This window comes from Stegostoma tigrinum, chromosome 12, assembly GCF_030684315.1.
Source record: "Stegostoma tigrinum isolate sSteTig4 chromosome 12, sSteTig4.hap1, whole genome shotgun sequence".
NCBI classification, from domain to species: domain Eukaryota; kingdom Metazoa; phylum Chordata; class Chondrichthyes; order Orectolobiformes; family Stegostomatidae; genus Stegostoma; species Stegostoma tigrinum.
Genome location: NC_081365.1, coordinates 45,726,596 through 45,753,498, shown reverse-complemented (window position 1 = coordinate 45,753,498; position 26,903 = coordinate 45,726,596). Strand labels below are relative to the sequence as shown.

The window sequence follows — 26,903 nt, the reverse complement described above, 5'->3', positions numbered from 1 at the left end:
TTGCCTCTGTAAAATCATGGCATATCTCAGTGGCCTTAAAGCCTACCTCTACCTATTCTATTTCAGCCAACAACTGCATTCTAAACAAAGAGATTTGAACTCTATTTCAGAATGGAGTGCTAGCTTTGTTCAATGGCAGAACGACATCAGAATGTCATGGAGTTAAGGCCTGGATCTTGATGACATCAAGTATGCTAAGATTTCAGCAGAGGAGTGGCGCATTGTTATAGGTTTTACCATTTGACTGAGGGTCTAAGCCCAAATTATTTCTTTTTGTGAAAGCACAATGAGAAGTGCACAATAATTCTTATGGTTGATATCTATCTATCTGTCCACCTATTTATGTATTTATCTAACAGCACTGAAACCAGACATCTGCCACTTTCCTTTGTAGGAGTGACCAAACTCAGAGTATGACATTAAATACTACGTTGAGCGTATGAAAGGTGCTATCCTAGAAATTAGCCTGATTTCAGACTGCACCTCACAACCAGCATGCTTCCAGAGGCCTAAAGATGATGGCAAGTTGCCTCAGCATTAACAGTAAGAAAGTTGCTGGTGCTGATAAGAACACTACAGTTGCATGGTTCAGCAGCACCAGATCTTAGGTATGTAGTGGGATGGGGGATGGGAACGCTAAGATGGATATGCGTTCTCTCTGGAAGCTCGAGTGTCACCTGCAGAGTTAAACAGGCAAAATCTTTTGAGGAAACAAAAGAACCAAGTATGCTGGAAACTTGAAACAAAAACAGAAATTGGTGGTGAAATTCAAGAAGAATGGCAGCATCTGTGGAGAGAAAGCAAAGTTAATGTTTCAGGTCCATTGACCCACTGAGTTTCTCCAGCAATTTCGGTTTGTGTCAAAAATTTTCAAAATTGCTCATGCGCTACACTTAGAATTCCTTTTTTCAGTTATTTGCATTCATGCGGAAGCATTGGTCTCCTCCTTCTTGGTTTTGCAATATCTTGGTGCCAGGTGAATGTTCATAACTACTTGGACCTTTATGTCTCACTTCTGATAGTACAGCACTGACAACTTGACTTCCTTCCTTAATTATGTGGAATTTGAAATCATAAATATCTGGAATTAAGAGTCTAATGATAATAATGAAACCATTGCTAATGGTGAGGAAAATCCCATCTGGTGCACTACAATAAACGATTCAAACACTCAACTTTGGAAATGAACTGTCATACTTACTTGATCTGACTTACGGATGACTCCAAACCCTCAGCAATATGGTTGACTCTAAACTGCTCTCCAGGCAGTATGCTCTCGTCTAAGCCAGCAATACCGACAGCCCAGAAATGAATATCTTTTTAAAAATCTATGCTTGGGCTGATAAGTAACAAATAACATTCACATCACATAATTATCAGTCAATGGCCATCTCTGAGAAAATCTAGTTCTGAAGAAGGGTCCCGACCCGAAACTTCAACTTTCCTCCTCCTCTGATGTTGCCTGGCCTGCTGTGTTTCGCCAGCTTCACACTGTGTTGAATCTGACTCCAGCATCTGCAGTTCTTGCCATCTCTTAGAGAATCTATTGCCCTTTGACATTTAATGGCATTATCATTGATGAATCTTCCAATATCGACACCTTGAGAGTTAACATTGACCAGAAACTGTATTGGACCAGCCACACACATAAAGCAGCGACAATAGTAGATACAGAAATAGGAGTTAGGAATTTTGAAGCAATTAACTCACTTCCTGCCTCCCCAGTGCCTTTTCACTGTATATATAGCCTATGTAAGGAGTTTAATGGAATACTCTCCACTTGCCTACATGGGTAAAGTTCTCACAACACTTAAGCTTAATGTCATCCCAGGCAAAACGTCCCACTTGATTGGCACCACATCCATCATATTCAATATTCATTCCCTTTGCCATCAACGCACAGTTGTAGCTATGCGTGCTTGTATGTTAGATGCACTGGAGTAACATGTCTAGCCTTCCTTGGCAGCACTTTCTAAACCAATGACTTCTACCATCTAGAAAAGCAAGGATGCAAACATTTGGGAGCAACACCATTTACAAGTTTCCCTGCAAGCCACACATCATCTTGGCCTGGGCCTTTATTGCTGTTCCTTCACTGCTGTCAGGTCAAAATCCTGGAACTCCCTTCCTATCATAGCCGTGGGACAGATTAGATGCTTTCAGGAATCAACACTTGCAATTCTTATGGCCTGAGCTCATATGCACTAAGCCAGCAAGCTGCCAGCATAAACTGCATTCCCTATAGGCACTCACTCACCTGGAGTGAGAAATCTGAACGTGGATAAATCACACAAACTGGATGGGCTACACCCCAGATCAGTGAAGGAGACAGCTGAGGAGATTGTAGAGGTAATGGTATGATCTTTCAGGAATCACTGGAGTCAGTGACAGTCCCAGAGGACTGGAAAATGGCTAATGTAACACCCCTGTTTAAGATGGGAAGGAGGCAGATGACAGGAAATTATAGGACTGCTAGCCAGACTTTGGTCGTTGGTAAGATTTGCACATCTATTATTAAGGATGAGGTTGCAGAGTAGTGGGAAGTGCATGGTTAAAATTGAGTAGAGTCAGCATGGCTTCATCAAGAGGAGGTCATACCTGATAATTCTTTTAGAATTCTTTAAGGAAGTAACCATCAAGTTAGCCAATGGGTATGATCTATTTGGGTTTCCAGAAGGTTTTTGACAAGGTGTTGTGCAGGAAGCTGCTAAATAAGTTAAGAACCCATGGTGTCAGGGGCAAGGTAATGTCATGAATAGAGCATTGGCTGACTGGTAGAAGGCCAAGAGTAAGGGGGTCTTCTTCAGAATGGCTGTCAATGACTGGTGGAGTTCTGCAGAGTCTGTTGGGTCTGTTATGACTATTCACACTATACACTAACAATCAGGATGAAAGAACTGAGGCCATTGATGCTAAGTTTGCAGATGGCACGAAGTTAGATGGAGGGACAGGTAGTGTTGACAAAGTGTGGAAGCTGAAGATAATTTGGACAGGCTAGGATAGTGGATAAAGAAGTGGCAGATGGAGCACAACGTGGAAAAGCATGAGGTTATGTATTTTGGTAGGAAGGATAGTGGCATAAACTATTTTCTAAATGGGGAAAGGTTTTGGAAATTTGAAGCTCAAAGGGACTTAAGAGTCTTAGTTCAGGATTCTCATAAGGTAAACGGGTTAATGGGCAGTTAGGAAGACAGTGCAATGTTAGCATTCATTTCAAGTGCCAAGATGTATTGCTGAGGCTGTGCAAGGCTCTGGTCAGGCTGCATTTAGAATATTGTAAGCAGTTTGGGTCCCTTATCTAAGGAGGATGTGCTTGCATTGGAGGACTGCGATAAGCCTATTATGTGATGCTATTTTAGAGTAATTTCATCCTCCTGTATGCTGAAATAATAGTGTTGAAACGAAGGACAAAAAAAATGCAAAAACCGTCAGTAAGATTTGATCTATTCTGGCTAGCAAAAAGGTTGACAACTGCAATGTTTATTTCCAATTATCATTAAAACAGAACTCATTTTAGGAAATGAAACTTTTTTGGATTTCAGTAAAGCCAATTTCCTTTTTCTCTTGCTACAGCTGTTGCCAAATACTTAACCACTTTTGGTTATTTTTTTTCCCAGACTAGATTTCAACTGTGTGCAGGAATACGACATGTGAACAATTGCTCAATCTAACAATGCTTCGGTGAATCCAACATTAAATAATTTAACCAACAATAAATAATTTCATCATAGTGAATAAATTGGAAGGTTTAGCAGCCCAGGTACAGATCACATAAACACATTAAACCAAGATCGCAGAGGCTTAATACTTGCATGATAGTTTTAGTCTGATTTATATTTATTCCCTCTAAAAGCTTAAACTGCCTCTTCTATACTCAGCAACTATACGTAACGGATCAGCCAAACACCAATTTTCTCATCTCTGTTCTGGATTTTCTGGCTTTTAATAACTTTCTTCTCTTTACTTTTTAATGCCTTAAAGCACCTCCAGTTAAGAAAAGCACTTACTTTGGATGGATGCTTATTGTCAGGAATAGTTCCTAATCAGTTGATCCATTTTGGCATATTGACCAAATAAACAAATTTCTAACACTGCTGGAAATCTGAGCCATTCAGTTAAATTTGCTATTTTCAGTTTTATATCCCAGATGTGGTGGCAGCAACATATTGCTAAGAAGTCAGTGGAGAATGGAAAGAGATTGCAAGACAATTTTTACCTTCCATGAGACTCTCTTTTTAAAAACCTATGTGATCAAATTCTCGGATTTGTCATATTTTTGCCTTTTATGACCGAGTGGCAAAGTTTGCTTTATAAGAATTGTGCGAAATGTCATGAGATGATATTCTGGTTTAAAGGTGCCATATAAAACCAAGCTTTTCTTAATGTATAGATAATAAAATGTGAGGCTGGATGAACACAGCAGGACAAGCAGCATCTCAGGAGCACAAAAGCTGACGTTTCGGGCCTAGACCCTTCATCAGAGAGGGGGATGGGGTGAGGGTTCTGGAATAAATAGGGAGAGAGGGGGAGGTGGACCGAAGATGGAGAGAAAAGAAGATAGGTGGAGTGGAGAGTATAGGTGGGGAGGTAGGGAGGGGTTAGGTCGGTCCAGGGAAGACAGACAGGTCAAGGAGGTGGGATGAGGTTAGTAGGTAGGAGATGGAGGTGCGGCTTGGGGTGGGAGGAAGGGATGGGTGAGAGGAAGAACAGGTTAGGGAGGCAGAGACAGGTTGGACTGGTTTTGGGATGTAGTGGGTGGAGGGGAAGAGCTGGGCTGGTTGTGTGGTGCGGGGGGGGAGGGGAGGAACTGGGCTGGTTTAGGGATGCGGTGGGGCAAGGGGAGATTTTGAAGCTGGTGAAGTCCACATTGATGCCATTAGGCTGCAGGGTTCCCAAGCGGAATATGAGTTGCTGTTCCTGCAACCTTCAGGTGGCATCATTGTGGCACTGCAGGAGGCCCATGATGGACATGTCATCTAAAGAATGGGAGGGGGAGTGGAAATGGTTTGCGACTGGGAGGTGTAGTTGTTTGTTGCGAACCGAGCGGAGGTGTTCTGCAAAGCGGTCCCCAAGGCTCCGCTTGGTTTGCCCCATGTAGAGGAAGCCACACCGGGTACAGTGGATGCATTTCCACTCCACCTCCCATTTTTTAGATGACATGTCCATCATGGGCCTCCTGCAGTGCCACAATGATGCCACCTGAAGGTTGCAGGAACAGCAACTCATATTCCGCTTGGGAACCCTGCAGCCTAATGGCATCAATGTGGACTTCACCAGCTTCAAAATCTCCCCTTCCCCCACCACATCCCTAAACCAGCCCAGCATCCACTGTACCCGGTATGGCTTCCTCTACATGGGGGAAACCAAGCGGAGGCTTGGGGACTGCTTTGCAGAACACCTCCGCTCCGTTCGCAACAAACAACTACACCTCTCAGTCGCAAACCATTTCCACTCCCCCTCCCATTCTTTAGATGACATGTCCATCATGGGCCTCCTGCAGTGCCACAATGATGCCACCTGAAGGTTGCAGGAACAGCAACTCATATTCCGCTTGGGAACCCTGCAGCCTAATGGCATCAATGTGGACTTCACCAGCTTCAAAATCTCTCCTTCCCCCACCGCATCCCTAAACCAGCCCCATTCCTCGCCTCCCCCCACTGCACCACACAACCAGCCCAGCTCTTCCCCTCCACCCACTGCATCCCAAAACCAGTCCAACCTGTCTCTGCCTCCCTAACCTGTTCTTCCTCTCACCCATCCCTTCCTCCCACCCCAAGCCGCACCTCCATCTCCTACCTACTAACCTCATCCCACCTCCTTGACCTGTCCGTCTTCCCTGGACCGACCTATCCCCTCCCTACCTCCCCACCTGTACTCTCTCCACCTATCTTCTTTTCTCTCCATCTTCGGTCTGCCTCCCCCTCTCTCCCTATTTATTCCAGCACCCTCTCCCCATCCCCCTCTCTGATGAAGGGTCTAGGCCCGAAACGTCAGCTTTTGTGCTCCTGAGATGCTGCTTGGCCTGCTGTGTTCATCCAGCCTCACATTTCATTATCTTGGATTCTCCAGCATCTGCAGTTCCCATTATTTCTTTTCTTAATGTATTGCTTCTTTTCTTCCAGTTATCTAGCAGCTAAAATAAAGTTGTTTCTTTCTATGTATTTTCCTTCATTTCATATCATGATCATCCAGCCACTTTTCTTTTCTTTGTTACTTGTGACTGTACTTCTCACATTTTAACAGTGTGTCATATTCCAACAATTTTCCTCTCTAGCTGCCACATTGGGTGGAAGAGATTTTGAGGGAGGAGAAGCACGATGTGGAAGAGGAATTGGATAAGATGCAAAAATTCAGTGGTTTTTGGTGTTCAGTCCTCATAAGCTTTCAGCGGGACTGGTTGTTCATTCTTTACCATCAATACTCATTAATAGCCCAGGTCTCTGGAATTACTATGGGCAGGATGATGGCTCAGTGGTTTGCGCTGCTGCCTCACAGTGCCAGGTACCTGAGTTCAATTCCATCTTTGGGCGGCTGTCTGAGTGGAGTTTGCACATTCTCCCTATATCTATGTGGGTTTCCTTCAGGTGCCCCAGTTTCCTCTTACAGTCCAAAGATGTGTAGGTTAGGTGGACTAGCCCTGGGAAATTCAGGGCTACAGGAACAGGGTAGAGGTAAGGGTTTGGGTGGAATGCTCGTTGGAGGGTCAGTGTGGACTTGATAGGTTGAATGGCCTGCTTCCACTTTGTAGGGATTCTACATTCACTAGCACAAAACAGGAATTGTTAGGCAAGTACAGGAATCATCTGTGTTCATAAATCCAACTCTATATAAGGTGTGTAGGTGGCAGAGTTGACTTCTTTCTAAACTCTAGTGAGGTAAGTAAAGATGCTACAGCCACAGAGCTATAGTTTCAGAGAGGTGACTGGTGGTGACTTTAATCTGAGGGTCACTAACTTAATGCAAGGGGCGATGTTGAAACACCAGATGGTATTTTCAACCAGTAAAGGGATTGAAGATAGACTGCTGATGTCAGATAACAAGGTGTAGAGCTGGATGAACACAGCACGCCAAGCAGCATCAGAGGAGCAGGAAAGCTGATGTTTCCAGTCTGGACTCTTCTTCAAAAATGAGGGGAGGGGAAGGGGATTCTGAACTAAATAGGGAGAGAGGGCTATGCAAATGGAAGATGGATAAAGTAGCAAGTAGGTTGAGAGGAGATGGACAGGTCAAGGAGACGGGGATGGAACCAGTAAAGACGAGTGTAGATGGGGAGTTAGGGTGAGGGTTGGTCAATCCAGGGAAGACAGACAGGTCAAGGAGGCAGGGATGAGGCGAGTAGGTAAGAGGTGGTGGTGGAGGTTGAGGTGGGAGAAGTGGATAGATGGGAGAAAGGATGGACAACTTCCAGGCAGCATCATTGTGGCACTGGAGTGGCCCAGGATGGATATGTTGTCCAAGGAGTGGGAGGGGTAGTTGAAGTAGTTCGCGACTAGACGTGCAGTCGTTTATCGCTAACCAAATGTAGGTGCTCCACAAAGTGGTCTCCAAGCCTCCACTTGGTTTCGCCGATGTAGAGGAGGCCGCATCGGAAACAGCAGATAAAATATGCCACATTAGCAGATGTGCAGGTGAATATCTGATGATGTGGTAAGTTTTCTTGGGTTGTGGGAGGGGGGTGAGGGGGGGAGGTGTAGGGGCAGTGTAGCACTTCCTGTGGTTGCAGGGAAAATTGCCGGGGGTGGTTGGGCTGGTGGGGAGTGTGGAGCAGACAAGGTAATCACAGAGAGTGTGGTCCCTCTGGAAGGCAGATACGGGTGGGGAGCAAAAAATGTTTTTGGTAGTAGGGTCACTATCCGATCCTACCCCTATCTGCCTTTTCCCTACAACCGCAGCAAGCGCTACACCTACCCCTCAACTCCATCCCCGGCCCCAAGAACACCTTCCACATTAAACAGACATTCACTGATGTGGTCTCCTCTACATTGGGGAAACCAAGTGGAGGCTTGGAGACCGCTTTGTGGAGGACCTACACTTGGTTTGCAACAAACGAGTGCATATCCCAGTCGTGAACCACTTCAACCACCCCTCCCACTCCTTGGACGACATGTCCATCCTGGGCCTCCTGCAGTGCCACAAGAATTCCACCCAAAGGTTGCAGGAACAGCAACTCATATTCCGCTTGGGAACCCTGCAGCCCACTGGTTGGACTTCACAAGCTTCAAAATCTCCCCACGTCCGACCTCATCCCAAAACCAGCCCAGCTCGTCCCCACCTCCCTAATCTGTCTGCCCTTTCTCCCACCCACCCACTCTTCCCACCTCAACCCCTACTCCCAGCTCCTACCTACCAACCTCATCTCCACCTCCTTGACCTGTCTTCCCTGGACTGACCAAACACACCCCCCTCCCTAACTCCCCACCTACACTCACCTTCACTAGCTCTATCCATGCTTCCTTGACCTGCCTGTCTCTCCGCCTATCTGCTCCTTCATCTATCTTCCATCTGCTTCCTCCCTCTCTCTCTTTATTTCAGAATCCCCTTCCCCTCCCCCATTTCTGAAGTCGGATCCAGATCCAAAATGTCAGCTTTCCTGCTCCTCTGATGCTGTTTGGCCTCTTGTGTTCATCCAGCTCTGCACCTTGTTATCTCAGATTCTCCAGCATCGGCAGTTCTTACAACCACTGCTGATGTCAATCTGCTTTGGAAAGTGGCCATCCAATTTTTTTTTTACTAATTATCAGCTTCCTAGCCAGAATTAGTATGCAGTTATGCAGGATTTCATGGGGCTTTGCTGACTCAAACCTCATATTGTAAGGGACATTCAGCAATTCCAGAGAAGGGTTATTGCAGATTGACTCCCAAAACCCAAACATCTTGATTGAGTTCCTGCTTTCCAAAAATTATGTTCCCCCGAGAGGGAGCAGAGAATGACAGCTTCGATGCTCTTTAAAATGCTCCACATGGTGTGTATACCAGCATGTAAGGTAATGTAATTCAAGTTAGTCTATATGGAAAGCATATATAGTCAGAAGTTTTAATAGATTAACAGAGACTACAGGACTTTCTTACAAAGTGCCACATTAATGGCATGTCACGTTGTACAGAAGGTTGACAGCCATATGTCCAAATTAGCTTTAATATTATTTAATAATTCTTTTCTTCCTATCACATTTTGATGCCACCTCAGCATATGCAGTTGAGTGTGAGTAAGCCTATTTTGACAGCTTGCCTCAGAGCATATTGGAAGGTATTCTTTGGTGGTCTGTGGCCTGGAGATCTCTGGCCTGGTGGGAGTTTCCTGCATAGCTGCAGGTGGGTCCACCTTGACTTGACCTGACCTGACCTGACAGAGGTGTTGTGCCGCTGGTAGAGAGGAGATAGTGTGACAGGGACTTAGGAATGTCTTGAGATGGCAATCCGTGGCTGCTTCATGCTCACCCCTCCTCCTTACGAATGTGAAAAGGCACCTCAATCAATCCTTTGTGGAGATAGGACACCCAGAGAGAATTCAAACTCCCTCAGCTCCCTTTCTCCTTCTATGAAGGCAGCCATGCATTCACATGCTAGAGTCACGACATCAGACTAAAATGTGGAATAGCAGAGATTTAGTGTTAAAGGGCTCTGAATGAAAGGTGGTTCAGTGATAATAAATAATAATGTATTTCACGATGTGCATGCCTGGTGTACTCGTGAGATGCTCAATCTGAAGCCATTGTGTTCTTGAGCCATGCAAGCCCTTGGTGAAAAGCTGCCAGATCTGTATGTTCTTAAGGTAGTGAGGAATGGTCAGTATAACTCATTTATGTCTTCAGTATAAACCCTGGCAAAGGTGTAAGAAACATCACTATGGTACAAGTCATACTACACTGGGAATTGGAAATGAAGTGACAAACTTTGATCACACAAGGTGATGGAGATACCTATTCTTGTGTGTCTCAGTCCTCTGAAGTGGCTATGTTGCAAAGCTAATTGATAATTAGGGCCACCAGCACTGAGTAGACACTGACTCGTCTCTGGTCTCCTGGACAACCTTCAAGAAAACCTCTAGGATGCACCACCAAAGCTTGGTGTCTCTGTTGCCTAGTCTCTGACATCTCCAGGAATGGGTGGAGGTGCTAAGTGAGATTGAATGATGCTCCAGGGTTGCAGTGAGTGAAGTGTTGTCCAGAATTGCACCCAGAAAGTCCAGAAAGAGGCAGAACATCTTGCCACCTGCTCATAACATTTGGCATGTAACCCACGCTAGGCACAGAGTGAACCAAAAAGAACCTTACCGCACAAGAAACCCCACCCTACTCTCAAGAGAAAGTTCCTCCTGCTTTAGGCTTGGCTCAACACAATCTTTCAGCCTAAGACTACACACTTTGTTTTGATCAGTTGAATGAAAGGCCTTTCAAATCAAAACATACTAGATATTCAAACATGAACCTAACTTTTCCTTGATCACCTAATATTATATATCCATTTGTTGTGCATTTTCAATATTTCTGTTTTACTTTAACTTAAAGAAATATGTAAAATATGCTCACATGCATCTCTAGGGCACACTTCAACAGGGTATCAAATGACAGCAGTCAGTTAGCAATCAACTCAGGGAAGAAATTGCAAAGGATGCGAATATCACCGTGAAGGACCATATTGAAAAAATGAAACTTATTGTATCAAAATGTATTATTTTTGTCAATATAATTCATTTAGCGATTTATTGTTATTTAGTAGCACTAACTTGGAATTCATCACCCATGAACTTAATGAAATTTCTCCCTAGGTATAATTATCTCAAATTATTAGTGTGTGCCTTTGAATGACTCTCAAGCTGCAATTTTGAACAAAGCTTTGTTAGTTTTGGTGTAATCATGCTGCAAACATTATCAGCTTTAAAGACACACTCCACTATTAGCAAAAGAAACAATTAATTATGTTATCAAGTTGTAGCGAATTTAAACAGAAGTAGTTTGTACTGTTAGGAAGTTGTGATATGCAATAAGTATATTTGCAAAACACCTATAAATACTAAATGTCAAGTATATGTTAGCTTAAAAATATCTTTATATTGTGCATTCCTGCTAAGCAAATGGTTTCTTTATTTCAATAAATACATACCCCCGTGAGCAACCGTAAAATCTACCACACTGTAAATACACTAATCAAAATTAGGGGCAAACTTGCAGCTTCACCACAAGAATACCAATATGCCAGTGAATTGCCGTAGGTTAAAATTTCTTTGACTTCAGTGGTGAAGTTGGCAATTTGCTGTTTCATTATTTCTGTCACAAATACTTAATAGAAATAAATATCATGAAGAACAAATGGGAATAAATTAGCTTTTAAAACGCTACATACTGAAAGCTTGTCAGCCACCAATGGTGGAATGGCTGAAATTGGAGTTTGTTACAGAATACTTTTGGAATATTGCATGCAATTCTGGTATCCCTGATATAGGAAGGATGTTGTGAAACTCAAAAGAGTTCAGAAAAGAATCCAGAATTGGAGGGGTTGTGCTATAGCGAGAGGTTGAATACGCTGGGGCTATTTTCCCTAGAGAATCAGAGGCTGAGGGGTGACCTCATACAGGTTTACAAAATCATGAGGGGCATGGATAGGGTGATAGCCAAGGTCTTTTCCCTGGGTTAGGGGAGTCCAAAACTAGAGGGTGTACGTTTAAGGTGAGAGGAGAAAGATTTTAAAGGGACCTAAGGGACAATCTTTTCATGCAGAGGGTGGTGCATGTATGGAGCAAGCTGCCAGATGAATTGGTGGAGGCAATAACAACATTTAAAAGGCATCTGGACATGTACATGAGTAGGAAGGATTTCGAGGGATGTGGACCAAATACTAGCAAATGGGACTAGATTAATTTAGGCTATCTGCTTGGCATGGATGAGTTGGACCGAAGGGTCTGTTTCCGCGCTGCACAACTCTATGACTCTACAACTCTAATGGAGCAGGTGAAGATATTTTGAAGGGTTTCAAAATAAGCTCAAAACATCTGTCTGACTTGAGGTTTATGAGGTCAGAAGCAGCTGTAGAGAGGTTTTGGAAAATAAAGACAAGAATTTTAAAGATCTAAGTGTTTCTCATGAGAAAACCAATATAACTCAAAAGCATGATTGGTGAAGGAGGCTTGATCTAAGTTAAAATACAGGCAGCATAACTTTGGATTGCCTTAAGACTTCGGAAGTGAAGGAGGGAGGTCAGTCATAAATATGCTGAAATAATCATGTTCAAATGTTACAAAGCTATGGATGAGGATTTCAGCAAGAAATGAGCTGAAGTGGGGGTGGAGTAAAATCATTTTATGAAAATGGAAACTGGCAGCTGTAATGATGGTGTGGATGTGATCGTGAGCTTATTTTGGGTTCAGTATGATACCAATGTTGCCAAGTGGTATTGTTGAACTAGTGACGATAATGCCCTGATGAATCAGATTCAAATCCTACCACAGCAGATAGAGGAATTAAAGGTCTAAAGGCGTCTAGGAAACCACTGCTGTTGTAAAAACTCATCTGGTTCACAAGTGTCCTACAGGGAGGATAATCTGTCATTTTTATTTGGTCTGATATACATGTGACTCCAAGACCACAGTAATATAGTTGCCTCATAACTGCACCCTGAAATGGCCTAGCAAGCTACTCAATTGCATCAAGCTGCTAAAAACTCTCAGAGGAATGAAACAAAGGACCACTAACACTAAAACAGGCACGAGAAACTACAATTGTAAACACAGCCCTATCCAGTCTACATTGAGGACACTGTCCATCATATTATACGGTACAACCACTTTGCTAAATGAGATAATTTTAAACAGTTCTAGCCATTCAAGACCAGGCATCAAGAAGGAAATAGAGTCAAAGCAGTAAGTGCATCTCACAACACAGCTCAAAGAAATCATTTTTGATTTTTTTTTGATGTTGCTGGGAGATATACTAGCACAGATAGAGGATTGGATAACTAACAAGAAAGAGAATAGGATAGATAGGTAATTTTCAGACTGGAATTATTGGGATGCCACAGGGAATGTTGCTGTTGTCTTCACTTCCTTTAACCATATTGATGACTCAAATAAAATTAGCCAGTACTTTCAAGCCAAACACAAGCTGTAAAGAGGACACAGAAAGTCTGCAAAGGGATACAAATCAGTTAAACAAAGGGGCAGATAGAGTATATTACAGGAAAATATGATGTTGTCCATTTTGGGGAGGCAAATAGAAAAGCAGAATATTATTTTAATGTAGAAAGACCGCAGAATGTTATGGTACAAAAGGATGCTTGTGTCACAAACACGAGTCACATAGGTTAGTATATAGGGAGAGAACGCTCTTTGGGAAGGCAATTGTAATTTAGCTTTTATTCCAATTGTAAAGGGCAATGTTAAGATCACACCAAATGAACACTATGCACTCCTGGTCTCCTTATTTAAAGAGGCAGTTCAGAGAAGTAGCACTCAATTGATTTGGGATAAAGAGGTTGAATTATAAGACCATAAGAAAGGGTTGAGAAAGTTAAGTATACCGACATTGGGAAGAGATCATATCAAGACATTTCTGAGGGGGCTTGACACAGTCAATGCTGACAGGATACTTCCCATATGATTACGGAAGATGGATCTGTGCAAATCCTCTAGTCAAAGTGAACTTTAACATGTTATTTGAAGTACCATTTGCCAGTTAATCCATCTTTAATGCGCACTTATTTTAACACAAATCTGAATTAAAGTTGCACAAGTGAAATCTTGTTGGCAATTTATTTTTGGGGGTCATTTGGAAATTTTATTTCCCCTAAGGGAATTCGTAACAATTTTTTTGATGGTGCAGGTGCCAATTCGAAAAGTATCAAAATATTCTGATTATTACTACAAAACTGCCCCCTGGTGGGACTGGCCATTTTTGTTCCTAATTTTTTTCTTAAAACATACATACTGAGTAAATGGTTACACTGTTTCTGTAGTTATTAAACAATTTATTTTAAGGTTTGAAACACAATCAACCTTATAATGTGCTGGAGGAGAAACATTAAAAGCATTAATATTAATGTGCTCAATCCAAATTAAGAAATTCAAACTTTGAAAATGGCTTATCAACAAGAGGGGCTCAATTTCCCTCAAGTAGTGAGTCATGAAGTTTAAGAAACAACAATGTTTGTCAAAGTGAATGTGAGTACCTGTGAGAACCAAACACACATTCAAGGATGGTTACCAAAACATAAGGCATCTGCTATTGCAGACTACCCAACAGTTCTATGTACCATGTTGATGGCACAAAGTGTCATGTATCACTCGCTTACACCAGCATATATTTCGTAACATCTCTACAGATCTGTACAACACAAGGTACTTTCAAGTTACAACTTACATTTACAAACATTGCCCTCGTATCTGCCAATTCATTGTATTGCAAACAATCACATCTTAACATCCAAGTAAAGTTTCAGGTTGGTCTTCATTGACTGGTTACATACAGACAGCGCTGTTTTATGACATTCAGCAGCTATCATTCAGTACTGAAGGTATGTACATTAGTATTGTGCATTGTTATCTGAACATTAGGTACCCAACAAGCCACCAACCGAAAAAATGAAAGTCACCACATTATAGCATTTTATAGGTGTCTCTTGTATTTGATGGGAATATATAGAGTCATAGAGCTGTATAGCACAGAAACAGACCATTCAGTCCAACTCATCCGTGCCAACCAGATATCCTAAAATCAATCTAGTCCCATTTGCCAGCATTTGGTCCATCTTGCTCTAGACTCTTCCTATTCATGTACCCATCAAGATGCCTTTTAAATGTTGTAATTGCACCAGCCTCCAACACTTCCTCTGGAAGCTTATTCCATACGAGCACCACACTATGCGTGAAATAGTCGCCCCTTAGGTCCCTTTCAAACCTTTCTCCTCTCACCTCAAACCTATGCCCTCTAGTTTTGGACTTCCCTACCTTGGGAAAAGGACCTTGACCATTAACCCTATTTATGCCCCTCGTAATTTCCTAAGTCTCTATAAGGTCACATTCAGGCTCTGACACTCGAGGGAAAATAGCCCCATGCCTGTTCAGCCTCTCCCTGTAGCTCAAACACTCCAAACCAGCAACATCCTTGTAAATCTCTTCTGGATGCTTTCATGTTTACCAACATCTTTCCTGTAGCAAAGAGACCAAAACTGACCGCAATATTCTAAAAGTGCTGCAATATGATTTCCCAACCTTGATACTCGATGCATCAACTAATAAAGGCAAGTGGACCAAATGCCTTCTTTCGCTACCCTATCTACCAGCGACTCCACTTTCAATGAACTCTGAGCCTGCACCTCAAGTCTCTTTGCTCGGCCACACTCCCTAGGACTCTACCATTAAGCACATAAGTCCTGCCCTGATTTGCCTTTCCAAAATACAGCACCTCAGATTTATCTAAATTAAACTCCATCTGCCACTCCTTAGTCCATCAGCACACCTGTTCAAGTTCCCATTGTACTCTTAGATAACTTTCTTTGCTGACCATTCCACCACCAATTGTGGTGTTATGTGCAAATTTAATAACCATACCTCCTATATTCATATCCAAATCATTCATATCAGCGAACCCAGCACTGATCCTTGTGGCACACCACCAGTCACAGGCCTGTAATGTCAAAAATAACGATCCACCACCACCTTCCGCCTCCTACCTTCAAGCCAGTTCTGCATCTGCAGCTTTTGTGCTCCCGACATGCTGCTTGGCCTGCTGTGTTCATCCAGCTACACACTTTGTTATCTGCATCCAAATAACTGGTTCTCCCTGGACTCCTTGTGATCTAACTACGCTGACCAGTCTACCATGCAAAACATTGTCGAACACCTTGCTGAAGTCCTTATAGACAACGTCCTCTGCTCTGCCTTCAATCTTCTTTGTCACTTCTTCAAAAAAATTAGTCGTTAGCGAGACAGAATGTTCCATACCCAAAGCTATGTTGACTATCTCTAATCAGTCCTTGCCTTTCTAAATACATGTAAATTCTGTCCCTCAGAATTCCACTCAACAACTTACCCAGCATTGACATCAGGCTCACCAGTCTATAATTCTCTGGCTTTGCCTTACCACCGTTCTTTATTAATAGATATTAAGTTATATTAGTCACCCTACAGTCTTCTAGTACCTCAACCTTGGCTATTGATGATTCAAATATCTCAAAGTCAAAAATCATATACCACCATGTTATTTCCAACAGTATTATTTGAAGACACAAACTTTCAGAGTCTCATTCCTTCAGGTGTCAGTGGGAGAGGTGTCATCAGACACAGAATTTATAAGCAAAAGGTTAAAGGATCATAGAACAAATGCAAATGTATTGACCAAACCTAAGATGGCTGTTAAATCTTTAATCAGGTAGAAGGGATTAATATGCAAATGCTAGAATTTCTTACAAGTCACTGATCCAAGATAACTGAATATTTTATCAGTATACCAAAGGTGACATCTCAGATCAGACAATGCATTTTAGGTCTGAGGCCTTGTTTAAAATCTGATTGTGTATTAACTTTGACTCAGACCGGTTTTATGACCAAAATAGGAATTTATACAATGCCCCATTGACTGTCTACAAATTGTGCACTTTTTGAACAAACTAGAATGTATCTGCAAATGCAAATTTACCCCAAAGATTTATACATGTATGTGTGTGAGAAAGAGACAGTGCCCATGCTTGAGAGTGGGTCTGAACATGTGCGTATGTAACAGTGTCTGTATGAGAGGTTCTGTGTTTGTGTGAGAGTGTGCGCGCGTGTATGAGAAAGGGTCTGTGAGATATGAGTGTATAGTGTAGTGGGGTCCCCAGTAGTACAACATGAACCTAAGATTCCAGTTGGGGCCATCTTCATGAGTACCAAACTTGGCTATCAGCCTTTGTTTGGTAACTCTGCCTTGTGGTGTATGCAGAAATCCACCTTGGAGGCCGTTTACCCGAAAATCCAAAACCGAATGTCCTTGAGCACTGAAGTGTTCCATCCCTCAAACAGGATCTTGGATTCAAGTTGCTCTACAGGTGACTTCTCCCTCAGGCCCATGTGCACACACACACTCCCAAAACCACCACTCCCCCACCCCGGGCCGGGTCTCTCAGGTCTGCACGCGCGTGCACACACCCACCCTCTCGGTCTCTCAGGCCCACCCACGCGCGACACACACGGGGTGAATTTGCATTTGCAGATTTGTAATTGGAGATACATTCTATTTTGTTCTAAAAGCACATAATTTGTAGACAATGTAGCACTGTATAAATTCTTACTTTGGAAATAAAACCAGTCTGACTCCAAGTTAATACACAGCCACATTCTAAACATGGTTTAGAAACACATCAAATGTATTGTCTGACTTAAAATGTCACCTCTGGTATACTTTAGTTAGTATTAAACTGCCAGTGCTGCCCTTCCCTGAGCCACGTTTTTGTGATAGCCATATCCAAGTTTCAAGTTCCCAACCATGGCCTGAGTTCATCTGCCTTACCTGTCAGGCTCATGCATTGAAATAAAATGTAGTTTATCAGTCTCACCTCATCCTCTTGCCTGCCTTGACAATTTGACTTGCTCCTCTTCTCAACAGTACTATCTTCAGTAGAGAACAATATTTTGGGGAAATGTACCAAAACTTACGAAAACTAAATTAATTTGACCAACATCTTCCTTTTTATAAAATTAGATGTCTAAGTTGCAAACATTGGAAGAGCAAGGCATTTGGCATTTCCATTTCGGCAGTGAGAATTCTAAATATTCACTGCCCTCTAAATGAAACAATTCCTCATCTCAGTGCTAAATGGATTGCCTTCATTCTCTGTCCCCCGACTCCAGACAACAAAAACAGACAAAAACAAAAACATTCTTTCTGCAACTACATCAAGTGCCTTATGGATTTTTAACATTTCAGTGAGATCACCTTCAGGCGTCTAAACTCTAGAGAATAAAGGCCATTTCCTCAATCTATCCTCACAGGATATTCTAAACTTTTATAGCACTGCCTCAATGGAAATTATATCCCCCTTCAGTTTAGGGGGAACTAAGATTCCACACTCATATCCCATGTAGTGTCTCACCAAGGTTCTATATAATTGAAGTAACAAATCTTTACTCCTGTAGTTATTAAGCATTTCAATCATTGACAGATCAATTGATTGAGACTTCAAAAACAAGTTAAATTGGGCTGCTAATAAATAAACTCACATTCAAGTCTGGGGACATTATACAATTGTACAAATCCTCATTGTAACAAATTTTGGCAAAGACTAGCAAGGTCTTCCACATGTGCACTATTAAGCCAAAACTCTCTGAAGCCCAAAGTATTACTATTAACTGATTGTTCAAAAGGATTATGTCAACATAATTAATTACATGTAATAGAGAATCAAGCCCATCAAGTCTGTATTGCCAGTCAAATGTCTTCACAACCAGGAAAAAATACATGAAGCTCAAAACAAGTTTGCTGTCAAGACTTGAATGAGTGTTTTTTGACATTTTGTATTTTTTTGTCATTGGTAGCACAAGTAGTTAGCACATCAATGGGCAGAATCAAGAAATGGAGAGATGCTGATTTAACTCATTTTCTTGTGTTTAACCAAAGCACATTTTCTGCTTTCAAAGTGTCAGACATCCATTGATGACACCTGTTGGGTGAGGGAGTTAAATATTGGAGGTATAGTTGTCAAAATGCTCTTGCATGTTTAATTTAACCAAGGCGTAGTATTAGTAAAGAACCGCAGACTGCTAATCACGTCCCACAGGGGCAAATCCCTGAAAATAATTTTAGAAGCAAAACCAGGAAGAATATGATAGCATGAAGAAATGTCTCTTTGCAGTCAATCTAAATCAGAGTAAGATGTTGCTACCTAATCATTTAACTATTCAGAATAAGGCTACTATTTTGACATCCAGTTAAATGGATAGTTTTAATAAAGTTTTTTTAAAAGGAATATAAAAAATCCTGGCTACAAAGTTTCTTGCTTAAGAAATTAGTTACAGGATGATTACGTTTTTTAAGAAAAATAATTCAAGCTAGGAGTACCATGAAACTCAGTTTTCAGAGAATACCATGAAACCTGACTTTTATAGCTTCATGACTTTTAACCTATTCCTAACATTTCGTCCTCAGTATCATTATCATTCAGTACCTGTATCATGCAACATGGCTATCTTCAGCAGCCTTACATAAAATTTATACAAATAGGAAGAGAAAGAACCTAAGTGTCCATTTCCTTAAGAAATCAACTTTTTAGTTCTCAGCAACATTTCAATATGGTCATAGACCATAAGCAGCTACGGTACTTTTGTAAGATGGGTATTTTGTAAATTTTTTTGAAATACAGTGCAGGGATTCTCTGCTGCATAAAGGAAACAACTGGTGCATTTAACATACACAACATACCAAAAAAAAGAGATGTTGAAGTCTGTACTATTTAATGTAGTTGGAAGAGAAACACAATGTTCAGTTACCTGCACAAAATGAAATAAATAAAGACACGTGAACACAAACCTTAAGTTTATATAGAACATTATGGTTTAATCAGAAAATATGTATAGAAGGAAAAGGAAAACAGTTAACTGATGTCAGTGATTGCAGGTAACCACAGGTAAACTTTTCTGGACAATCAAGGAAACATTATTCTTTACTGCACTGAGAAATAATTTTCCAGGTCTTAATTACAACTTAGTATATCTGAAATTGAAAGTGCCATTTTACAGATTTACCAGTGTACTACTTAAGGCCTTCATATTCATTTTGTTACTGCAGGTGACTTCCAGGCACTGCCACTGTCACAGGTATCTACTAGTGATTGAGAGCAAAAGAGTTCTAAAGGTTTCTGGTGGGATAAAAGGCTATCCAGTAAAAGCACTGCTCAGCTAAGAGAGACTAATGGAATCAAGGATGTTAAAGCTGCAAAAGCAGTTTTATTAATTCCACAATAGATCAACTCATTAATGCTTTAAGAATCAAAATTACTGTTCTTTCAGAATTCCAAGTTTGCCATGTTAATAGTGGAAGGAACTGTTTAAAATAATTTGTAGCCTTTAGCCTATAACAGTGGTTGAGCTCTAAACAAAAACTAAATGGTGTAAAACCCAGTCGACCATGACACAACTGGTACAACTCAGTTCAGTCATTTGCTTGTGAGTTCAAGCACCATTCCAAAGGCTGAGCATGACATTCTGAGCAGACATTTCCACATTGAAAGACTGTTGCATTGCTTGGGATACAGTCTTTTGTCTGAGATATTGAAGCAAGGCACTACCTTTCCTCTAAACCTATAATAAAAGATCCAATGCTATTATTTCTGGTGTTATGTCCAATATTTATTCTCAATCAACATAGCCAAAAAGACATTAGCTCGTCATTTCTAAACTGTTGTTTCTGGGACCCTGCCGTCAGCAGGGTGGCTGCTGCAATTCCTTCATTACAACAGTGTAACACTTCAGAAAGTACTTCATTAATAGTAAAGGGATTTGGCATATCTAGAAGCAATGAAAGATGATATTTAAATTCAAGTTGTTTCTTTCTGTTAGGCCACCATGAGAACTACTATTTACGTATTTGTAGCTGTCAGCTTTTGATCAATTTAATTAAACAAATTCAAGATCCAATCATTAGCCACACATTGTCACCCACACACAATTCTTTGCTGAAGTTGTTTACATGTGTCAACAATTAAATTGAAATACAATAACTTTTAGATTAATTTTTTTTCATCACTGAAATATCTTCCTATGTACATGTCATCTTTCACACAATTATTATGTTTACAAAATTAGTCGCAGCAAAATATTTTAATGTTGAATACAAAATATTAGTTCTGCTCTCATCCAGATTTAATGATTGATTTGACTGTAGTTGTGTTCTTTAATATAGTTAACATAATTTTATTGAATGCCATTCTGTCAATATTGAACTAAAGAAAAACCCCAGGCTTTTTTAAAAACAGCATTTGAATTTCCACACCCAGTTTTAAAACAGAATTACAGTTCAAATGCAATATCTTTCTTCAAAAAAACTTCACCCTTTAATATCAGAGGAAAATTTTATTTACAATTTAGTGCAGGAAATTACTGAACATTAAAGCATTGTTTTGATTACTATCTTGTATTTCACCTTGCTTAGGTGAAAACGACAACTTTACCTGATAGCATATGATGTATATGTAGTGTGAAGTATTTCCAACTCATTACAGACTGTAACAAGTGTGCAAACTGTAAAGCAATATGCTGCTTCAGTGAGGGATGCAGGGGTCTCTCAATACCCAACTTTAGTCAGTGACTAATTAAGAAAGCTGTTAAAACATCAAAGGTGTAACTATTACATCATACAGCAGTTATAATGGTCCAATTCATTCATGGGGAAAATTCAATTGGCATTTAAATATGATTCACACTCTGCTTTTAATCCCAACATCATATCTTTAGATACCTAATCAATTCCAGTTACCATATTTCATAACATCAACATATTCAGAACTTTGATCTACTATGCAGCAAACATTGTATTTTGTCAAGCATCAAACGTCATTCATTAAACATCAGTAATTTTTAAATTTTAGATATTCTCTCAAACATCTAAAAAGAAATGGATTTTTTATCCAGTCAAGTTCTTCTTCTGGAAACTTTCTTTCAAATCAAAAATGCATGATTGGAAAATAAAGACCAGAGAGAATAAGGAAGCGTGAATTTTGCATAACTATCTAATTTCACTGTAGTTTTAATATTATCTAGGAATCAGACTGCTTGATTCAGTCAGATGTAGACTGTAGCAAAGAGTTGATAGCTGATTAAACAGCATTTACAATAGGTTATTTGAACTGACCTACATCAGTTGTCTATTACAATACAATAATGTAATAAGTAAATCCAATCTTCCATATGGCAAAGATTGATGAAAATTAGCTGTATTTTTGCTGATGAAAACTCTATAGTGGATACTTTTTCCACAGCATGAATATACTGCAATGAAATAGAAAGCAAAAGCCGACTCTGGTGATGCTTACTGGATGTTTAAATCAAAGTCAGGCGTCCATTAAAAATAGTATGGATTAAACAAGATGTAACCTTGTAATGAATAGTTTTCTGCTTTGTCCCTCTTGATTAAATGTACACTATTATGCCTCATCCACAAACAATGCATGCTAGCCCTAATTTACAAATAAATGGTCTCTTTCCTATATACACATGTTAAGAGTTGGTGTTTAGGGATGGCAATGCAGACAAGTACACCCTGTACATCACAGCATAATGCTGACGGCAAAAACACTGATGACACAATACATGGTCCTGTTTTCCCATCTCACGGTACAGCTTCCTACAAAAAAAGTTTGCATGCATTAGTCCATACAAATTTATGCATTTAATACAATGCAGATAAAATATAAAAGCTTATGGTATTACAGACTGTATCTTAAGTGAAACTGCATTAGAAAATATGCACTAATTACAGCAGTTGATACTTTGAGTTCATGAATGGAAAGTGAATATGCTAAACTCTTGTTTTCAAAATACAGTAGTCAATTCAGTTGGCTAGGGATGCAACAGCTCTATGTCTTTTATGAAGATGATCTGCTAAGAACACATACCATGGGCTGATCTGTGATTTATTGCCTCTAATTGATCACATACATCCACTTTGGCATGACAATTGCTTTCCAGTCTTAGCAAAGTTTTAATGTATGTTCGCCTCTTAGAAAAGAGAAAATCTGAATTTTGCACTGAAGTAAAATGCCACTAGATTGGTCTGACATCCATCAGGTTCGATCAGTAGTCTGAATTAACTATCTTCTCCTATCATGCACAATATTATAACTTAGTTTTCAAACCAACATATCAGACATAATCTATTGTTTAATAAAATCAATAGACTTTGCTTTGAAACACGTTAATTTTGATTAAAGCACCAATTTTTAATGCATGCTCAAGCTTTAGAAATCTTTACAGCAGATGTTAATTATTAACACAGAAAGACTTACCATCAGTGTTGCTATCCCAGTAACATGAACTTGCTGTATGGAGACCAGCTCCACTTTTCTGCATAATCGCACAAGTCACTAGAATTATCAATACATCATAATTCACTGTGAGAATAATTTTTCAGACAAACAAACATACAAAGTAGAGAACATTTCTTTTATCTAAATGCTAGTTCTCTATTCTAACTTGGGAAGTTGGCATCCTGACAAGTTGTGTATTTATTGCCTGTCATTTTTGGCCCTGCAAATTTCTAAGTGGATTTTATCCCTGAACAACTGACACTGATTTGATACAACTGAGTGATTTGTCAGATCACCTACAGAGTCATTTAACTTGGTAAAAAAGTTGTTGTACAATATAGAGGTCAGACTTGATAAAGACACTAACATCCTGATCGGATATTAGTGAAAAATCAATAATTTCATGGTCACTTTCACCAACTTTCTATAGGCCGTTCTGTTGATCTGAGTTCAAATTCTGAAACTATAATGGTGGGAATGCAACTAGCAGTCTCTGGATTATTAGTTAGAAACTTAATCACAACATCATATATACCTATCTTGTTCATAGCAACTCAAACATGGAAAAACATCCAAAAATATTCAACAATGTGCAGAGAATTTATAGAAGCACAGCTTAGTTTAACAACTCATTTACAATTGTAATTCTGAGAGTAATCAATGGAGGGTAACAGTTGGCTGGACGAATCTCAGCATTGAAGTCCAAGGCCAGGTCTCACAGCAAACTGAATCTCACACAAAAAAAAGTACTGTAAGTTGCAGAATCATGTTTCTGTACAGGGTACGCAATGGAGGGCTTAAAAACAAAACAGCTGGAAGTTCATTGAACCAACAGAGATGAGGGAAAATTTTCAGTTTTAAATCTTTCACAAAGCAATCCTTTGAAATATAATTTTAAGTAGTTTCAATGTTAGACAAATACATCTGCTTTCATTTTATGTATCTCATTCAGGTCAAAAATTCAAGAAGATTACAAAGCCACCAAGATAAATTAGCATTTATTCCAGACCAACATGATTTCATCCTAGTACACACTACTGAAAATTAGTCACCAAATCTAGGTGAATTGTCAAACCAATAACACTTGTACACACAATATAAAAGTTTACGTTATGTCCTGCTCATCACAGTTTTGACTCATCTTTCTTTAAATAGTGAAAGTCAAATCAGGAATAATAGCAAGAAAGAAAATTCTAGTAAACATCTTTCCAGGATTACAAAGTCATCCTCACAAGGTACTAAGACATTCTTATCCTGAAGTCTTCTCCCTTCTTCAAGATGATGTAAGGTAAACAGATCTTATCAGCTTAATATCAATTTGTGTCTCCATAAAAATGTTTTTTTTTATTACAGAATACTCACCAATGTATTTAAACGGTTTTCCCATTTTAACCAAATGCATCAGGGATTGTTCAACTACAGCTGCAGTCCACTGATTGATCTTGCTGTGATTATAATCAACCCCTCCAATAATATTGTCCACACACTGAAAACAAATCACTGAAATTAACTGTATATCAGGGCTTAAACATTTCTGCTAATATGTTTTACATACATTTGTAGGCATTCATTCAACACAGGATGATGCTATTCCACTCTGATTAAAGATTACATTTCAAGGAGAAAGGCAAACTTAAGTTGACTAACAGAACTACGCAGAATTATTAGATAGCAACAATAAGAAAAACCATCAAGGAAGTCCGACATCAGCCATTATAGTACACACTGCATCATCCCCAACATCCCATTGTTCCTTACAGTTACTCCAGAGTGTTCTTAATCTTCACCAATATATCAAGACATGTATTTTATCTGTCGCTCAGAAAAATTGATCAGAACATACTAACAAAATGCTAAATCTTACTTGCACTGAATCAAGCCCAATCCATCTAGTTGGCATGCTTTAACCTGTGGTAACTTCTCAGTTATAAATTTTCAATGCCACTTATAAAGGACACTGGGGTCTCCAAATATCATACTTTATTCAACAGAGACTGGAGTCTTTTAAACATGCTAACTCAAAATCCCTCAGATGCACAATGAGATTAGGAATAGCCTTTGAAGGATCAGTTACATCTAATTCAACCAATGTCCCTACCTCTGAACCAGGGAGATCTGAGTTCAAGTCCCAATTGCTCCAGCAGTATGCAATAGCATCTTTGAAGAGGCTGACTAAAACTATCTAGAATGCTAAGCTAAATACGGGTTGTCTTGTTAAACAAAGCACTTTTTACAGATAGCCTTCAGGTTCAGAAGGGAAGCCACATGTCAGCCCAACATCAGACATCACAGACATTAAAAACCAAAACAACTACGAATGCTTTAAATCAGAATAAAAACAGAAGTTGCTGAAAAGAAAAAAAAAATCAGAGTTAACGTTTCAGATCCAGTGACCCTTCCTCATCGCAAGACATTAAACATTGCTTTATTTCTAAATTCACTTATTTTAATGCAGCCTCTTACACTAAACATAACCTTATGGACTTACTTCTTTGACAATATTGCTGGTTTCATCTGCATTGAAGGAAATCTGCAAACAAACAAATTTTAGTGATAAATGTGACATCAGAAAAATCACCTAATGATAGCAACCTAGTTTACCTAAAAATTTAGGGGCACTGGGGAACACTTGTGATACAGTGGGGAAGAGAGGGACACAAAGTCATGTAAGGATAATGAGATTGGGCCGGGGGATGGAGGGAAAGAGACTGTTGAGAGTAGAGGATTTGGGAGGGTTTTAGGGCTGGTCTGGGATGAGGAAAGTTTGTGTGGGGATGTTTGTGTGAGGAGTGGGGAAGGTTTTTGTCTGGGAGGGTGGAATGTTTTTGATGTGTGGGGTATGGGACTTTTGTGTAATGGGAGTGGAGAGGGTATTGTGTAAGAGAGGTAAGAGGGTATTGGGTGAGGAGGGCATTGGGTAAGGGGGATACTGGGTAAGGTGAGGGTGGTATGGGTATGGGGGGTGAGGAGGGTATGGGGGAAGGGGGTATTGGGTAAGGGGGTGGGGATGATATTGGGTAAGGGGGGGGTGAAGAGGGCATTGGGTAAGGGGGGTGAAGAGGGCATTGGGTAAGGGTGTGAGGAGGGTATGGAGTAAAGTGGGTGTGAGGAGGGTATGGAGTAAAGTGGGTGTGAGGAGGGTATGGGGTAAGGGGGGATGAGAAGGTGTTATATAATGGAGGGGTAGACAGTGATTTTGTCGGGGGGGGGGCGTGGGGAAGACAGAAACTATCAGCGGCCGACATTTCCCTGACGATGATAGCCACCGCCCTGACCAGGGTGGAAATCTCGGTTTCAGGCGGCTCTCAGCACTCTCCGGCCGCATTGAAACGTCACCAAGCCAGCGATCAAGCGCGACTGCAGCTCACCTCCTCCCCAGACGGATACTCCTCCATCCTCAGGATCACTGGGTTCCCCCTAACTCGCTGCCTCTCCCGGTCACCGCCACCTGACGTCGGCCCGCAACATAGACAGCTGACGTAAGGACGGTCTGGAGGAAATCTCACTCCCGCCCCCTGGAGATCGGGAGGACCTCTCACTCCCGCCCCCTGGAGATGGAGAGGACTTCGCATACCCGCCCCCTGGAGATCGGGAGGAATTCTCACACACGCCCCCTGGAGATTGGGAGGACTTCTCACTCCCACCCCCTGGAAACTGGGAGGACCTCTCACTCCCGCCCCCTGGAGATTGGGAGGACCTCTCACACACGCCCCCTGGAGACTGGGAGCGTGGAGCCCGAGAGAACCGCTCACTGCACCCCTAGTGGTCGCAAGGAGAGGAGGCTTAAAATTTAGACAACAACTGCAGAAACTTGGAATTCAAAATGATTCTGAAACGAAACAGGAAACCTGAGACAGTGTTAATGGGAACTGCAGATGCTGGAGAATCCAAGATAACAAATTGCTTTGTTAATAAAA

General features: G+C 40.8%; 1 protein-coding gene across 1 annotated transcript; it reads right to left on the bottom strand.

The window, feature by feature from the left end:
- Positions 1-19,494: 19,494 nt before the first annotated feature.
- Positions 19,495-26,571, bottom strand: LOC125457231 (dynein light chain Tctex-type 1-like). The gene is made up of 5 exons (XM_048541175.1): positions 26,355-26,571; positions 25,475-25,516; positions 24,349-24,472; positions 22,966-23,043; positions 19,495-22,304 (listed from the first exon to the last, which is right to left on the bottom strand). Exons 1-5 carry the CDS (start codon positions 26,556-26,558, stop codon positions 22,228-22,230), a joined length of 525 nt encoding a protein of 174 aa, XP_048397132.1. The 5' UTR covers positions 26,559-26,571; the 3' UTR covers positions 19,495-22,227.
- Positions 26,572-26,903: the final 332 nt, after the last annotated feature.

Excerpts from the sequence above, each read along its gene's own strand:
- LOC125457231 (XM_048541175.1), bottom strand. The coding sequence starts at position 26,558 with ATGCGAAGTCCTCTCCATCTCCAGGGGGCGGGAGTGAGAGGTCCTCCC. Across the intron at positions 24,473-25,474 it reads CCAGCAATATTGTCAAAGAA|TGTGTGGACAATATTATTGG; the intron begins GTAAGTCCATAA and ends ATTTGTTTTCAG. Across the intron at positions 23,044-24,348 it reads AAAACCGTTTAAATACATTG|TGACTTGTGCGATTATGCAG; the intron begins GTGAGTATTCTG and ends TGATAATTCTAG.